The 18,966-nt window shown below is 29.8% G+C and overlaps 1 protein-coding gene across 2 annotated transcripts; it reads left to right on the plus strand.

The window, feature by feature from the left end:
* The first annotated feature begins 8,286 nt into the window (after nt 1–8,286).
* On the plus strand, nt 8,287–11,444 carry LOC124939827 (serine/arginine-rich splicing factor RS31). Of its 2 annotated transcripts, XM_047480277.1 has the most exons (7): nt 8,287–8,464; nt 8,651–8,769; nt 9,239–9,841; nt 9,957–10,069; nt 10,532–10,773; nt 10,847–11,152; nt 11,249–11,444. In XM_047480277.1, the coding sequence occupies exons 3-6, from the start codon at nt 9,655–9,657 to the stop codon at nt 11,145–11,147; spliced, it is 843 nt and encodes a 280-aa protein (XP_047336233.1). In that variant the 5' UTR covers nt 8,287–8,464; nt 8,651–8,769; nt 9,239–9,654; the 3' UTR covers nt 11,148–11,152; nt 11,249–11,444. The 2 variants fall into 2 exon arrangements, with proteins under 2 accessions (XP_047336233.1, XP_047336234.1); XM_047480278.1 differs by lacking the exon at nt 9,239–9,841.
* The last annotated feature ends 7,522 nt before the right edge of the window (nt 11,445–18,966 follow it).

The following is an 18,966-nucleotide window of genomic DNA, read 5'->3' on the forward strand; positions in this document are numbered from 1 at the left end:
ATGCTTTTGGAAATTTTCTTTTATCATTAATTTTTTGTTTTGTTGACTTTGGGTACATCCGGTAGAATTGATATATTCATGCTCTTGTCGTAGCAATCAAGACTAGAGTCTAAGTTAGCATCAAATAATGATTTTAATGTTAGAATCGTTTTTGTTAGCTCATGGGGTGTATTTGGTAGAATTGACATATTTATCCCCTGAGTAGTAATCAAGACTAGAGTTTGAGTGAGCACCAAATGGTGATTTCAATATTTCAACCAACACAAGAACATTGTTTTTAGAACGTTGGGTTTCACTTCTCTTTCGGAGTGCGACTAATCCTTACGGGTTAAGCACATAGCCCAAAAATGTACTCAACCAATTTAACCAGACGAGTGGAACTTACCGTCTGACGGACTCAAACCCAGGATCTCAAAGAGGCTGGGGAGAAGGGGTATCCACCTTCTTTTTGCCACTACACTAGAAGAGGGGATCAAGAACATTTTTTTAAAGCATTAAGTTTTAAACTTCTCTTCCTTGTATTGAAAGAGATGAGATATTTCTTCTCAATTTGTGGCTTTTGGCTTGACTTTTTAATTTATTCCAGTTCTTTCTCTTCAAAAACTTTCTTTGGAGAGTTACTCTTTTGTATAATTCGTATAGAACAAAAATGAGTTTATGATCAATATCCTTTTATTGGAGTTATTATGAAACTATTTGAGTTCATTTTGGGATGATCACCTTTGAGTAAAAGTAATTATCTTAACTTTACTCTTACTTGTTTCCTAAAATCTTCTTTACCATCTCATAGAAGGGATCAAGTTTTTAGTTTCATCACGGAAAGGTGTTTAAGAAAATAATTGGAATTTTTTTGTTTATTTAAGACCGGACCTACAAAGATGTAGGCTACATACGTATCTTCTTTTCCTTATTTTTGTTTTTTAGAAGAATTAGGTCTTTCGTATTCAAATCATAGTTTGTCAAAACTTAGATTAGAATATGTTGGAATAAGTTATTTTGAGGCTAGGTTTAATGTCGCATTTTGTGTGACATGATATTATACAAAATATATTTTGAGTGCGTCAAGATTTCCCAAGGCAATGAATTCTTTACTTTCTATTATAGATAGGCGAATTGCTCATCTAGAAATGATTTTCTTAATCATGAACGGTCCTTCCCATTGGGAACAGAATTTTCCCCTCAGGTCTAGGAGGTCACGGGTTTATTTTAAAACTATATCACCTTCTTTAATATTTTTGGATTTTACCTTCTTATTGAAGGTACTTGATATTTTTTTTGGCAGGCTTGAGTTTTACACAAGACACTTAGTCTCCTGTCTTCCATTAATATTAGTTGATTATATCGAGATTTGACACAGTCTTCTTCAATGACGTAAATCTCCAAGAGTATTCTTAGAGTGAAGGTATTTATTTCGATTGATTTTACAATGTCCATGCTGAAGACCAATGAGTACGAAGTTTCACCGGTCGAAGTTCGAATGGTTGTACAATATCCCCATAAGGCATATGAAAGTTTTTCGTGTAAATCCTTATATGTGTTAGTCATTTTCTTATTGATTATAATCACGTCCTTGTTCGCTGCTTTGATCGCACCATTAGTTAGTGGTCTGTATGACGATAATTTGTGATGCTCGATTTTGAATTTCTCAAGCAATTCTAACCTTTTTCCTTGGAAGTTTCGACAATTATCTAAAATTAGATCATGGGGGACTCCATACTTAGCGATTATATTGGTGGGGATTAATTTTGTCACATGAGATGATTTCAAAATTTTGTAGGAAGATACTTCCACCCTTTTGGTAAAGTAGTCAATGGCCAAGTATAAATTTGTGGCCATTAAAAGTATGGGGATAGATTTTCTTAATGACGTCAATACCCTAGGTGGAAAAAGGACAGAAAGATGTCATATCATAAAGCATTGAGGTCGGAGTATACTTTAGATTAACATAGATTTGACATTGATGATTCACATAGTTCACACATACCTTTTCAGGTTCTGCTAGTAATATCATAATCGGAGTCTATAGAGTTTATTTGCTATCCAAGCATTAGTGGAATATTAGTGTAACGTTCGTTGTTACTTTGCTAAAAAATGTGATGGGTATTCTTCATATTCTATACACTTTTTGGAGAGTATCATATTATGGTTTGATACTCTTTTTCTTGGGCCCGTAACGACCAAATGAGGTTGAAGACTACGATTGAGATGAGTCTTATTTTATGAATTTGTACTTTAAGTACAATGCAATGCATGTATTATGAATCCTAAAGAGTGAACGTCTCTTTTTTAATTCAGTTTTAGTAAAAACCTTGATTTTATTATACAAAAGTCAATAATTTATTACAAGTACATACTTCTTATTTATATTATAGAGAGATTAAGTAGGATAACAAAAGTAGGACTTTATAGGTTTTAGGTCCTATTATAGTTTGTTCATACGCTAGTGGCTTCATCTTCCTTCTTCTTCTTGTTTCACTCGTATTCTTTGATGATATCCATCAGATAATTTCTTCATTCTTTCGGGATTCCCGTCTTTGAGGCGCTGTGTCATATATCAAGATAACTAATGTAAGACTTGTGATCAATTGGCGTATTTATGACGGTTGCATTTTCCAAATAGGGTGACATGTTATCACGACTGAACTGTTTAAATAGATCATGTGTGTAGTAGGAAGTGACATATTCTAAACCAGGAGTATAATCATTGATTCATCGTCCATCATATAGGCAATTTTCCGAATGGGATAGTACATAAGTAATTCTCTAACAGGATCCTCATCTGTATGAGAGGCTCGAGTATGACCTTTTCATCCTTCGATATTAGATTAAAGTGCTCATATGGTCACTTGAGACTATTGGTGGAAGGCGTTCGAGTTTATCGAGAAGTTAAATATAGAGTATTAGAGGTGAGCATCTTTAACTCATGGTAGGAGTCAGATATGATTCATTTAATCCCATGAGTGTTTTGGTTAGGATAAGACCAAATGGTCTTTATTTTCTCTATGTAAGTGATAAGCTACCTTTAAAACTTTGATGGTTTAATGTTAGATGGTTCCAAGAAGAAATGAGTCATTAGTATGGTCATAATCATCATTGAGGAGCCCAAAGTTAAGGGAATTTCTCCATTTATGATCTCCATTTTTGTAGATCGATGGCAGCCTTCCTTTAGATGCCACCAAATGTCGTTTTAGTATATCCAAATTCTTCTTGTAATAGTTTTCTATTCTTAATAACCTTGATTCTACAAATGGTTTGAGATATAGAATGTTCTTGTTGTCAATCTTTAAGATAATTATAATTTCTTCTATAGTGGGACACATTTGTCGGTCACCCGTGAAGAAAGTCTTGGAAATTGGGCTCCATCTCCTTTGCATTGGCATCATGAAATTTTTATTTACTTTGAAGTTGACAAATCTCATGATAGAATTTACTCTGTGGATTATATGGTTCCATTTAATTTCATATAAATGATTGATCTAAGGGATAAACACGGCATTGTCTAGCATATACATGGTCTGTGATAGACTTAAAGAACAAATAATAAAAACATGTTTGTTTTGAAGAGGTAAATATACTCAACGATGTTCATTTGTCTATAGATACATACAAGTAATACATATATAGTAGTCACATAATCCTTTAGTGACGATATTTCGTTGTTAGACACGTCAAATAACTAGTTTGAATAAGGTAACTAGTATTTTGTTTCTATGGTGAATCATAAGAGAGTATCACTCACCGATAGTAGAGGGGGTTAACACCGTCATAAATCGGAAAGTATCAACTCAATCGAGAATTTTTCCTCATCTCCACAATGCCTACGTCCTATCGGCACTTTGATGGAAAATGTATGCTTCAAAGAATAATATTTTCCCAATTAATTGAGTATAAGAGTTGAGCAAAACAGAATAAAATTGAAGCGACAATGCAAAACAATTTTTAGCATGGAAAACCTCTACAAATTTAGAGTAAAAAACTATAGACCTGAAAAAGTTACTTAACAATCCACTATCATTAATAATGTTACAAGTAAGGGTTCACTTTAGATATAAATTAAAATAATTAATCAATTGCATCAAAATCACACAATAATCTTGGCAATAACAACAAAGACAAAAAACGCAAGATCAACCAACCTTACAAATTTTGTAATTTTGATTTTCTCTCAAACTGACTTAGACGACTTAGAAAACATATCTTTACCATTCAGAACATAGTCCCAGAAATAATCAACAAGTTGTCAACGTTTGAAGTCGATCCAACAAACAGAAATATTCTCTAGTTGTTACCTCAAACCTTGAATCTATTTTGCTCTGCTCTCTCTTGTTGTTTTGTAAAACCCACTAAGAACCTAGATAAAAATAATGTCCCTTCACATTATATATTGTGGACCTAAATAAAGCTCACACCACGTTGGGTCTCTCTAACTAGGAGGACAAAACCCAACATATCAGACGGCTCATTGTCAAAGAGAATGATTGATCTTTGAAATTCTAGTTCAAACTCTCGCAAATATATAATATATAATAAAATATATAAATAAAATAAATAATAAAAAATGAATTTCGATTTTCGGTTTAGTGTTTGAGTTGAAACACTAACTCGAAAATCAAATAAAAAACCGAGGTAATTAATCGAAAAATTACCTAGGTGACCCTCTAATTACTCTATTCGCTTACTTTTAGCCCTCAAATTATATTTAAAAACAAATCTTCCCTTCAACTTTTAGAAAGGTCACCAATGGTCCTTCCGTTAACTTTTTGGTTAAACATAACGGTTTAAGCTTAAAATATTATTTTTTATATATTATCTTTAATCATTATATATTTATATATAATTATTAAATCGCATATATATATATAATATTATATATATCTTTATCATTCATTTTTATATTTAAATAATTATTAAATATTTTATATAATATATAGATAAAATATATATTATTTATATTTAAATATACACATATATATTTATATATATATATATATCTATATAATCTCCTCTTCTAGTTTAGCGGTAACAAAAGATAGATATTAACCACAAATTCCTGGGTTCGAGCCCGTCATGCGACAAATTTTGTGAGATAAAATATATATAAATATAAAAATTAATGATTGAAGATAATATATAAAAATAATAATATTTTAAGCTTAATGTTTAATCAAAAAGTTTATGGAAGGGTCATTGGTGACTATTCTAAACGTTAAAAGGGCAAATTGTTTTAAAAATTAATTTGAGGGCTAAAAATGAGCGATTGGAGTAATTAGAGGGCCACCCATGTAATTTGCCCAATTCAAATTGGCTTAAAATTTGATTCGAAAAACAAAAATAAAATTCTAATTCGGTCGAATATTCGGTTCAAAACAAATATTGAACCTCTAAATGCAATGAGTTTGTTAGATCAAATTAAATAAAGAAAAATGAAAACTAATTAAAAGAGAAATAATTAGTTAAGGAAAAACATCTTAATAAACTTAGGTAAATAATTTTAATTCAATATGACACAATTTTAATAATGTGGTCTGAACAAAACTAAGTTGTAGTCTGAACAAAACTAAGTTATGGTCTAAACAAGAACTAAGTTGTGTAATTTGCCTTTGTGCAAGTACAGCCCAAAAGAAGAGCGCGAGCAAACGAAGTCTGAACTTCATCAGACGGGTTCAGACGGGTTGTTTGAAGAAGAGCACAAGCAGACAGAATCTGAACTTCATCAGACAGGATGTTTGAAGAAGAGAGCAAGTAGACGGAGTCCGAACTTCATCAGATGGGTTGTCTGAAGAAGAGCGCGAGCATACTGAGTCTGAACTTCATCAAATGGGTTGTCTGAAGAAGATTGCGAGTAGACGGAGTCCAAAATTCATTAGATGAGTTTTCTAATGAAGAGCGCAAGTAGACGGAGTCTGAACTTCATCAGACGGGTTGCCTGAAGAAGAGCGCGAGCAAATGGAGTCTAAACTTCATTAGACGGGTAATTTGAAAGAATAACACGAGCAGACGAAGTCTGAACTTCATCAGACGGGTTGTCTAAAGAAGAGCACGAGCAGACGGAGTCTGAACTTCATCAGACGAGTTGTCTAAAAAAGAGCACGAGCAGACGGAATCCAAACTTCATCAGACGGGTTATCTAAAGAAGAGCGCGAGCAGACGGGGTCTGAACTTCATCAGACGGGTTGATTGAAGAAGCTCTAGCAGACGTCTAGGCTTCAACAGAAGACTAAAGCATCGCCCACTCATCTTCCCTGCTCATCGCCCAACAAGCGGTAGACTGCCACATCAACACGCACAATAATCAACGGAATATTGCCACATGTCAATATTCAGATTCGACTATGCATTAACTGTCTTGCATCATTTATACAAACCTTCTAAGAAGCCCAATAGTCACACGCCATTCAAGTAGGGTTACGATACTCAAGTGCGGCTACAACACTCAAATAGAGTTATGCTACATCAGCACGCAGAGTTTTACAACACGCCATCATTGAATGCAAAGCGATTGTGACTCATATATATATGTGGATCTTAATCAAGAAGGTGTTGGACATGTTGGACACATTGCTGGACACATTACCACATTTATTCAAGATTACTCTCTCACTATTCTAATTGTAATTCATATACTCTATAATTTCTACTAAGATAAGTTGAGAGAGAAATTGCCGTAATATCTGTTAAGCATAATAAGCGTTGTAAGTTGAACAGAGGATGTCTATTCAACAGAGTGAGAGCTAGGAGTTCAGAACAGGCATTGTTAAGTCTTAGGTTTCTGACCGAGCTTCTGTAGAGGCTACTCAAGTTAAAGTCTTCTAGTGTATCCTTCTGGTAACAGAAGAAGGGGTGACGTATGAGTTTTATCTCCGAACATCCATAAATAACTCCGTGTCCATTTCTTATTGTCTTATTCATTCTGCATCAATACACTTCAAATCTAGCGAGTTATTTCGCACTTGAATCCGATTCAATAGCTCACAAAGATTTGTCACGAGAATATAAACATGTCTTAACCTGTAATAGGGTTAAAACCGAATTGGAAATCAATAGTCGTTCAACAATACTGAAACCCCACCGGTTGTTGTTGACGCCGATCTCAACAGAGTTGGTTTGTCAATAATAATAATGTGGAGTAAAATATATTCTAAAAAAGAATGCATATTAATATTTAAGAGAACTAATATTCATATTTTTTACAATAAAATATTTAAATATGTTTTAAATATTTTTTAATGTACCTATATATATATATTTTGTAAAATATTTAGATTAGAAAAAATATTAAAAATATATTTAACTAAGCATGTTATGTTTTAAAATAATTGATAAATTATTTTAAATTTATTTATTATAAATAGAAAAAAATGAGATATTATATACTTGAATAATATTTTTGAATTATTAATATTTTAAAATAATAAAAAATATTTAAATTAGAAAAAAATTAAAATATAGTTAATTAATTATGATAAGTTTTAAAGTGATTTAAAAATATATTTAAAATATATTTATTTATTATAAAAAATAAATAAAAACACTATAAATAACTATTAATGTTATTAATTAATAAATAATAATAATTATATATATTTAATATATTATTAATTAAAAATACACTTGAAAGAATTATGTTTTTATTTAATTATATATATATATATATATATATTAATTTTAAGTATTTTTTAATATTTATCCAATTATATATTATAATAATTTATTATTATAAAAAATAAATTAAGACGATATGTGTATATTATTTATTATAAAAGAACATTTTTATTAACTCATATATATATATATATATATTTTTATATTTATACAATTATTTATTATAATAATTTATTTATTTTAAAACAATTTTTTATATTTAACTTTTTTTTAATAAATATTAATTCATACAAAATTTGGTTATTAAATAATTAAAATTATTATAAATATAAAAAATATGAATAAATTTTTTAAATATTTTTATTTTTTAAATAAGTATATCAATAATAAAGAATATTAGACCATGAATCTTTTTTTTTAATATTTTCAAACCTTATGTACTTGATAAATTTAAAAATACAACTAAATATTATTTTTTACAAATTAAAATTTGAATAATATTATTTAAAAAAAAATATTTATATATAAAAAATATTTTTGTTTATATCATCACTTTTTAAAAGTGCAATAGGGATCCATGTTATGCTTTTTATTTAAAAAATAATTCATTAATTTTTCACTCTTACCCTTCAAAATAAACAGTACTCTCATCTTTTTACATAAAAATAAAAACACAAAAACAAGAATCTCATAGATAAGATTTAAAGTTTCTTGAGAAAGTCTGCTTCGTTTATTTCCACGTTCTATCTATCTAGGGTTTGGGCCTTTTAGGGTTTAGGGTTCGATTAATCCCTTTTCTCTGCTTCTTGTAGTTCTAGTATTTGTTACCTCTCTCGCTCTGCTGCATCCGTCGTGCTCCAAGGTTTGACGTTGTTTATCAGAATTCTGAATTGTTGAAATTTTGTTCTTTAGTACGTTTATCTGAGATGTTTATTGATATCTGTTTGTGAGGGTTGGGGGGAAAAAGTTTCACCATACTAGCGTGTCTGTGTTTATCTTATTCTCTTTGGATATTTTTTCTTGATATTTGAAACACTATCCATGTCAGATCGAAGAAGATGACGAGACCTGTTTTCTGTGGCAACATTGGATATGAGACTCGTCAGTCAGAACTGGATAGATTGTTCTCTAAATATGGAAGGGTGGATCGCATCGATATGAAATCTGGTAAATGTTTCCTTTTGTTGGTTTATATTTCCATCAATGGAAGCTTGTGTTCATTGTGGGAATAGACTTCTCACTTTCTTATTATTGTGGATTGGTTATTTGTGCTTTTTATATTTTGTGTAATAGTCGATTGTGGTCAATTTCTTATAATAACTTGTTATAGTTCAATCTTCATTTGCTTCAGTTTTGAATGGGGTATGATGTTTAGTGTGATAAAAATAATTCATAGAATATTCAACCACTAAAAATACATTAAATTGATTGTGAAGCTTGAAACCTTTATTGTCTTTGGCAAAAAGTGATGTTATACTGAAGACTCTCATTGAATGCTTTTGTAGTTGTGTCACGAGGACAAAAATATTAAAAATGAAAAGCTGTTTGGCTTGACTATGTTGAAACTAATGTAAAAGCCTCATAGTTGCAAGATTTCACAAGGAATTGCACATATTAAATGTTTGTTTTGACGCAGGGACATCTAAGGAATAATGAGTTTGTATCTCTTGGCTCATCAACTTCTGTGCTATAAACACCTAACACAAAAGGAAATTCATCCGTGTGAATGCCTACTCTCACCTACTTACAGATGGAATCAGTTTGCATTTCATTCACCCGATTATTGGCCTTTACATCTTGTCATGCACTTAAGATTATTAATTTTTTTAATCAAAAAGGTTATATAGGCCGCAATAAGTGTTTCCAAATGGGGCTTATAGTTTGATATATCAATTGTCCATGTAATGCTCACCATCACAATTTTGAGGAAATCAATGAAATGCAAAGACTTCACTTCAATTGATTTCATGCTGTAAAGTTTCCATATCACCGGAGTTGATGGCAAGATATCAAATTCTCATTCTATGTCTATTGTCTTGCCACTGAACACGAATGTTCAAGATGTATGATTTCTATCATTCCATTATATTCCCTCCATGGAGAAGCATGCTAAGCAATGTTGACTCAGACCTGATACTTTGGAATTTAAACGTTTTAACATGCTACTATCATCACAATTTAGTTCTTCATGCCATGCCTCTACACCCTTGTGTTCATCAGCTCTTCCTCGTTATTGAAGGTGTTGTATTTCGTCATTGTCATGGGTGAAATGGATCCTAATTCATCTGTTTATCATGCGTATTCCAATATCCTACTAGCTGCAATCCTTCTGATTCCAGGTCATTTTGATGCAGGATTTGCTTTTGTTTATTTTGAAGATGAGCGAGATGCTGAGGATGCCATTCGTGGTATTGACAATTTTTCGTTTGGGCATGATAGGCGCAAGCTATCTGTTGAATGGGCTAAGGTTTATTCTCTTTCTCACCCCCTTAACATGCATGTGTGTTTTATATTAAATGCAGAATTGAAAGCATTTGGCTCAGTTTATTTTTTTGAATGGTTAGTATACATTATTAATACAGGATCTTATAGAGAATATGAAATGAAGCGAATAAAAGTTTGTTTGATGTGAGGTTATTTGAAGGTTGTAAAATCAAAATCTGATTTGATGAAAGAGTGAGTTTTTCTGGGATGATCTGGGTTAATTTACTAAATTGTTCTTTTGTATTTAAAATGTATAAAATTTAAAGTAAGTGTATTTTAATATTTTATTTAATGAATTTAGTGATTCGATGAACGGAAGAATATGTGATGTGATAAGAGTTTTTTGTTTCTAAAAACCCAAGATCAAACAAGCTCTTTGTGAATCCAAATGTTTATTTATTCATGTTTCCAGTTAGTGTGTAAGTGATGTAATTTATTTCCACAGGGTGATCGTGTGCGCCATCGCGACGGCTCTAGCTCTAGGGCTAGGGCTATGAAAAACCAGAGACCAACAAAAACTTTATTTGTCATAAATTTTGACCCAATCCATACAAGGGTCAGTGATATTGAAAGACACTTTGAGACGTATGGGAAGCTTATGCATGTACGCATTCGACGCAATTTTGCATTTGTGCAGTTTGAAACTCAAGAGGAGGCGACAAAGGCTCTTGAGGGTACCAACATGAGGTTAGTGGTTCAGTACTGCTTATTTTTCAGTTTATTTTTGGAATGTTTGTTTATATAGTATGGGCTCGTGCAGAAAATTAATGGACAGGGTTGTCTCAGTTGAGTATGCTCTGAGAGATGACGATGAGAAAGGGGAAAGCAAATATGATAGTAGTCCTAGAAGAGGAGGATATGGTAACAGACGTTCACCAAGTCCGGTGTATAACAGGAGGCCAAGTCCTGATTATGGGCGAAAAAGCCCACGCAGTCCCCCCTACAATAGGCGGCCGAGTCCTCATTATGGGCGGGGCCCACACAGTCTCATCTACGAGAGACATAATAAAACAGTTCCAACCTTTGACAGGGACAGAAGAAGCCCCGACTATGGTAGATAAAACAGGTATGTATCTTATTAGTGATGAGTAGTTTTCTCCTTTTTTGCTCATCTGCATTTCATATCTATTGTTGAGTATTATATTTTACTTGTTTGTTGTAGAACATAAGAGATCATCAGTAGGAAGAGAAGGAGCTGTTAGTGGGAGATATAATATCATCATCATCAACTGTGTTTCGGGTACATATTAATTAATGTTGTGTTGCATTTGAACTTGAACTCTTTTGGGAGTTGTTTTTAGTTGACATTTTAGGTATTTTACCATCTATAACAATGAATGTCTTTTGTTATTTGGTTATTCTTTTAGACCTTCATTTTTTTAATTGGTTCTCAACAAAATCACCCCTAGATAGAGTAATCAGCTGCATCATCTTGTGCCCAGCCTAACTACACAACATCATTGTCAATATTTTGTTCCCACAACTCGTCAAATGTCGGAACGATTAGATCACAAATATGAAATTGGAATTAAGAAAATAAGGATGGAAGAGAAGATAGACTTTTAAAGTATATTGGGGAGAGATTACAGGAATTGAAAAGTGAATAAATGTTAATGATTTAAATGAATTGAGAATGTTATTTTCAATATATAAACTAAAGTAATAGGGTTAAAAGTATAGCACTTCTTAGGGTGTTCTTCTAGATCACACCTCAATTAAACATCATTTAAAAAAAATAAGTAATACAAGGCAATCTTAACATGTGATTAGGAATATGGAGCTTACTATGAGGGTAACTTTGAATTTGGATGGTCCAATTTTTAGTAAACTCTTTCTTATTATGAATTGAAATTAGAATTCTAATCAAATTTAATCTAGTTTAATTTTATAAATTCTCAATAACATTATTCTAGTTTGGAATTGTTATTCCAAATTTATTTATTTTTTTTATATTTTTTCAAACAAAATATTTTATTATTGTATCATTTAAAACACGATAAAAGTTTTCAAAAATATTGAATAGATGGATTTGAACCTATAACAAAATAAAAATAGGTTTAAATATTTTAATATAAACCATTATGCTACAACATCTTATCTTTAAAATTACAATACAATACATCTAAATATTTAACTATTTTTAATAAATTGGTTGCCCTAGCATGAGAGCTTGTCGGGTTTATCCTAGGGTCGACCTTGGTTGTGTCAAATCAATATTTTAATAAAATAGATAATATATATTTAAATTATTTTTATTATATTCTTTTTTTATATAAACATAGAGATTGTGATTGAATTACAATTTTGTAATTTTCTCAAACCAATGTATGGAATCCCAGAAAGAGACTGGCCCAACTTAAATGGGATATAATAGCTTCTTTATGGTCTGATTTTCTGTCTATTCTCGATGTATGCGTCCCAAGTCATAAGAATTGAATTATAATTTATTATCAGTTCTTATGGAATTTGAATTGAAATTCTCAATACTAATTCTAATTCAAATTCAAATTCTACTAATCCAAACATACCTTAAGTGTTCATATATTTTGGCATTTTGACTTTTCTACGAGCTTTTCCAACAAGGTTTCAGGCGCTCCGTAAGACTTTCGCGCGAGTTCAATTGGATAATACTCTATTCGAATTTCAAGTGTTACTTTGGCTCCTTTTGAGATAGTCAAGGAAACGATTGACCTTTCCTTATCTTTACTTATTTTCTAAATCCTCGTTTCACTTTTCGTGTTCCTTTCTTTATCCATCATTTGTTTAAAGGGATCAAAAGGTCAATACTCATCTCAATGTGATCATAATCAATTACGTGAGAGTATTTGATTGTTTTCAATGCCTCTAATTTCGATGTTGGGTTTTGACGTTTGACCTAGTCAAGGTTAGCTTTTTACCTAATCTAAAAGTTCATCATTTTAACCATCACTTTTATTTTAATAAAAATGCCCCTAGTGTTGAAATAGCATTTTGTGTTTTTATGAAAAAGTTTAGGACCGGGTTCATACAATATGCCTATGTATCCCATAGTTATGGGAATTCAGGTCCAACGTAGTTCATTGCAAAAGAAATGATTTTTTTTAACCAAACCTTGTGAGAGGTTGCCTACGTACTCTCACAATATGAGAAAATCAGGCTCGACGTAATTCATTTCTTGTCACAAACTTTTCAGTTTGAAGGGTTCGATTGTTGGACAGGTTTCAATTTCTACTGTGAGGTCCTCAAATTGTTGCCCCAATTGTATCAGCGTATCCCGAAGATCATCTAGGCTTAGATGAACTGACTCATTGAACCATCTTCGTGAGTTAGTCACTACGAACGATGATGAATATGAATATGTTGCGTTCAAGAGAACGAAGTGAGTTTGAACCTTTATCAAATAAAAACAAGCAATGCATTGCTCTTATGCACATAAACCCTAGTACGCAATAGACACTCATTCCTAGAACTAGTTATGTGAATAAAAGATGTGAGTATCAAAGGAATTAAATTGATTTTCCTATGCCCGTGGATAAGACGCAAACGGTCGCAAACATGCACCCCTCATCCTTACATTACAATGTCGCCGATGTATCTTCATAAAGAGAATTACATTTTAATATATAGAAATCGAGTATAAGCCTTTGAATCTTCAAATCTTCTCGTCTCTCTTGATCATCTTTGCGTTTTATGCATCTCTCTTGATCGTCTTTACGTCTCACACGTTTTTTCTTGATCGTCTTTGCATCTCACACATCTTTCTTGATCATCTTTGCATCTCACGCGTCTTTCTTGATCATTCTTACGCTTATAATCGTGAGTAGTAAAGACACAAAGATAATAACTAGTTTGATTAGACTTGTCTCTTTTGATTTCTAGATTTTCTTGTTTTTTCTCTTTTATGATTTTCTAGAATTCTCCAAAGTTAGACTTAGTCTTTCTTAACTTCTCCTCTTTTCTAGAATTTTTTATGTTTAGACTTATTATTTTCTTAAGGCTTGACTTAGTCTCTTTTTCTAGAATTTTCTAACGTTGAACTTAATCTTTTCGACTTTTCACATTTTCTGGATTCCAAGTGGATAACATGAGCGCCTAAAAATCTATATACAAGCCCACGTAAAATGTAAACACATAAGTTTGAAAACTTTGTGATGTGGCTTTGTTGCTCAACAGGACGAGACGAGGTAACGCCTTGGTAGAATTGGTTTTTTGGCTTTTTGTTCTAAAGTTAGGAGTGGCTTAAGAGAGAGTTGTTCCACTGACAAGGATACGATCCCAAAAGGAATCTCTCGATGTAAGAGAAGCTCTCAATTGGACGTACCCCTCACCTCTATTTTAAAATTCCTCATTTTCAATAGTAGGAGATATTTGAAAACAAGAGAGGGTTAATCTAGGTTTTTTCCTAGAGTTTTTCCTCAACTCATAAATCACACAAAGCCTCAAATGCGGTTTTGAGATTGTCATTCCTCATTGACAATCTTAGTACGTAATCAATATATGTATATGCTTCGTCCAACGACGTATACCTTATATTATCTTCACACCAGAGCCCCATAGCTCATGCACATTAAAAAAACAAATAGATGGGTCTTTAATACCCTTATAGTAAACTATATTTTTCTAAAAATGAATGGCCAAAATATTATTTTAAGTTAAGCATCAAAAGTTCCCAGCAGAGTCGCCAGAAAGTACGCGTTTAAAAACGCCCGCCCCAAAAAAACAATTTTTTCGAATTTTAAGAAATAAATATAAAATATAAATATATTTTTGAAAATTTTGAAATAAAATTAAATCAAATCGGGGAATCTCTCTCTCTCTCTCTATATATATATATATATATATAATGATGCTTAATTTTTAAAGTGTCCGGATTGCCGGGTCGAGAGCTGTAGTTAATTTTGATATATATATGTGAGAGTAATGGATATTTGGGTCGGATTGTGAGTTGACCCGCCCATAAACTTAAAACGGTTAAATAAAATTAAAAATGCTATAAGTATGATTCAAACTTACAACCTAACAAAAACAAGTTCAACATTTTAACCAACTAAGCTAATAACACTTTATATTTTCAATTTAACGCCAAATTTGATAAATACGAGACATTTTAACAATATAAGTTCAACTTTTTAACTAACTAATTTATATATATATATATATATATATAATGATGCTTAATTTTTAAAGTGTCCGGATTGTCGGGTCGAGAGCTGTGGTTAATTTGGATATATATATGTGAGAGTAAATGAATACTTGGGTCGGATTGTGAGTTGACCCATCCATAAACTTAAAACGGTTAAAAAAATAAAATTAAAAATGCTATAGGTATGGTTCAAACTTACAGCCTAACAAAACAAATTCAACCCTTTAACCAACTAGACTAATAACATTTTATATTTTCAATTCAACACCAAATTTAACAATATAAGTTCAACTTTTTAACTAACAATTGTTTTAGAGATCGTTCTGCAATGTGGGAGTAAATGGATATTTGAGTCGGATTGTGGGAGTAAATGGATATTTGAGTCGGATTGTGGGTTGACCTGCACATAAACTTTAAACGGTTAAAAATAAAATTAAAAATACTATCACATTTTTACCGTAATATTTTTTCACGATTTTTTATATTATTACTCGTGCAAATGCACATGATACATGTTAGTTGTTTAAAAACCAGTTTGTGACTAATGAGTCGCCACCTAAAACTTTTTAAAAATTAGGAAAAATAAATTATTGGCATGTAAAATTATAACGCATTTGAAAAGAGATTTTTTAAGGGTTCGGTGCTTGGTTACACGTGAAAAGGGGCTTTTGCGTTATGTCTCACATACCCGTTAAAAAACAACCTCTACTTATAATATTTTGGCCATTTTTAGAAAATATTTTACACTTATTTTATCCGTTTATTTGTCAATTCTTATCTAATCTAAAATATTAATATGAGATCTAAAGATAATACTTATTAAATACAATAACAAATAATAATAATTATTCACAAATAAATAAACTGAAAAATAAAGGAAATTAAAATTTATTATATTCCTAAATTAATTTTATGATTATAAATAAATCAACCGTGATTTTTTTGAGTTTTATATTTGTGATACAAAAATTAAAATAAAATTTTAAAAAAAAAATCAAAAAATTTATTTTTATAAAAAATATTATGTTTATTTTTTTTTTGTGTTTTTATAAAATAATGCAAAGTTATTTAAATGAAATTTATAAAAAAAATAAAAATAAATAGACAAATCGTGAGTTGTGGTTGGCCAACAACCCATCTTCAAAATTCCTATTGCTGGCAAGTTGTTGACATATCATGTTTCACTATTAGCAAATGACGAAAATTTTAAATTAGGTTAGTAGTGATTCTAAATCACTAATTTAATTAAAAAAATTAAATTGTAAACATATTTCTAGTTCCATAAATTTACGCAAAAAAATTTTGCACCAATGCCCGTCATTTAGTACTTTTGTGTTTGTCTCTCATTTTTTTTCTCATTATTTTCTTTAATTCTTAAAAAAAATAAAAATAAAAATTATTAATTTTAATTATCCTATTTATTTGTACAAATAAATTAATATTAATAGTAAAATATATATATATATATATATATATATATATAGGACTTACGTAACTGTAAATAATTTCTCATTTTTTTCTATTATTATTTTTTTTAATTCCTAAAAAATAAATAAATTAAAATATATATTTATTAATTTTTTTTATCCTATTTATTTTCACAAATAAACTAATATTAAATATATATATATATATATTATATATATATATAGAGAGAAATGATTAGGGGAGATAATCTTCGCTGAAAAAAATCAAATAATTTCTCTATTTTCTCTCTTTTCTCGTACTTTTACATTTTATAACCCATGGTGATGCCACGTCATTCCCTTACCAAATTCCCTCACTAAATTCCCTCCCCATATATATTATATATATATATATATATATATATATATATATATATATATATATATATATATATATATATATATATATATAAACCTATTTATTTATTTATTTATTGACTTATTCCTCTAAAATTAATTTTATATTTTAAAAAAAAAAAATATAGACTACATATTTATTTAAAAATTATAAATTTAAGGGAATAAAAACAAGTGTCTACAATATATATATATATATAATCAAGGATTTCAGACACATGTCTAAACAACCCAGCTGGATGGATGAAGTAGTAGGGCGAAACATTAAAGAATAAAAAAAATCGTAATTCTTTTCTCATTTTTTGCTTCATTATATCTATTTATTTCGGCAGGTTCATAAGAGCTCCACCTTCTCTACCATATCTGATAGATACAAGTTGAGATGACCACGAAGTCCCTTGACGATTAGATATGTGATTTAAAAATCGGAACTAAAGAAATTATGGAAGTTCGTGGTCATTTCAACTCTTTCTCTATCGGATATGATAAAAGAGAAAGTGAAGATCTAAGCGGTCGAAAGAAACAACCAAAATGAGTGAAGAAATGATAACCCCTCTTTTATTCCCTTTGGTTGATCCAAACGGCTAAGACTTTAGGAATTTTTTTATTCTTTAATGTTTGGGCCTGTGTCTGAAATGTTTTATTATTATTATTATTATTATTATTATTATTATATAATACAAAAAAATTAATCAAATTAATTATATTAATATATATTATATTTTTTAAATATTTTCAAATAAAATAATATTAATAATAGTAAATATTGTCCTAATTATCAATTTATTTTATTTTTCTAATATCTAATATATTTACAAAAATAAATAATATAGATAATAGATCAATTTTGTCAAATTCAAACTCAATTATTATATTATGCATTTTTTTTTGATATATTTCGACCAACTAAATTTATCACTCCCAAAATAACTCTAAATAAATAATAATAATTTTCTTAATTTATTATTTATTATAATTATTTATTTGTAACACTTTTTATCATAAATTAATTATTATAGGATTTAATTGATATGACATTGTCTTTAAATAATTTCTTTAGAGACAAATTTTTATAGACATGGAAATAATAAATTTGAGACAAAAAAATTAAGTGTCTACAAAAAAAATGTCATGTCTTAAGTTAATTAAAAAAATATCACATCATAAAACTCATCTTTGGTCAGTTTGTGGCCAATTTCGTCTTAATTAAATTATGATAATTTAATTCTTATATAATAAAATTCAAATATAATTTTATTTAATAGAAAACGATGAGCTTCAAATATAAGTAAATCATTTTGGTATTTAATTAATAAATTCATTCAATTAACTTAACTCAAATATTGTTAGACCCACAAAAATAACATATGGATATCCCGAATCTGAGATTAAAGGGCTATTTGTTATTAAATTATTATTTTAGCAAAAATATTTTTTTTATAAAGATAGTTTTATTTTGAAAAGTTGGTTGCAAGGAAGACTAAAAAGTATCATATGATTTGAAATGATGAACTTTGACTCCAATAATTTAAGTGAGAGTGAAGAGTCCGAAAACCCAATGAGAAAATCATTGAGTACATGATTTACAATAATTAATGTCGAAAATCACAGTTTGAAATTTGGAAACAAATTAGTTTAATGCTCAAAAAGCAAATAAATCCTTTAATGTCTTTTTTCTTTTTTTACATTTTCAAATTGAATTAAGATGAAAACAAAAAGGCCAGAACAATTGAGAAACAATTAGCTTAAAGATGGAGAAAATATTTGTTTGTCCCATTTTTTTAATTTTAAAAATAATTGAGGAAGGTACAAATATTTTTTTTTCAATTTTAAAGGTTGTTTGGTATAAAATATAAGAATCAAATTTAATAGTAATGCAACTCTAGAGAGTCTAAAATTTAATATAAGCGCTTTGAGGTTGATCAAAAATTTACT

This window comes from Impatiens glandulifera, chromosome 5, assembly GCF_907164915.1.
Source record: "Impatiens glandulifera chromosome 5, dImpGla2.1, whole genome shotgun sequence".
NCBI lineage: Eukaryota > Viridiplantae > Streptophyta > Magnoliopsida > Ericales > Balsaminaceae > Impatiens > Impatiens glandulifera.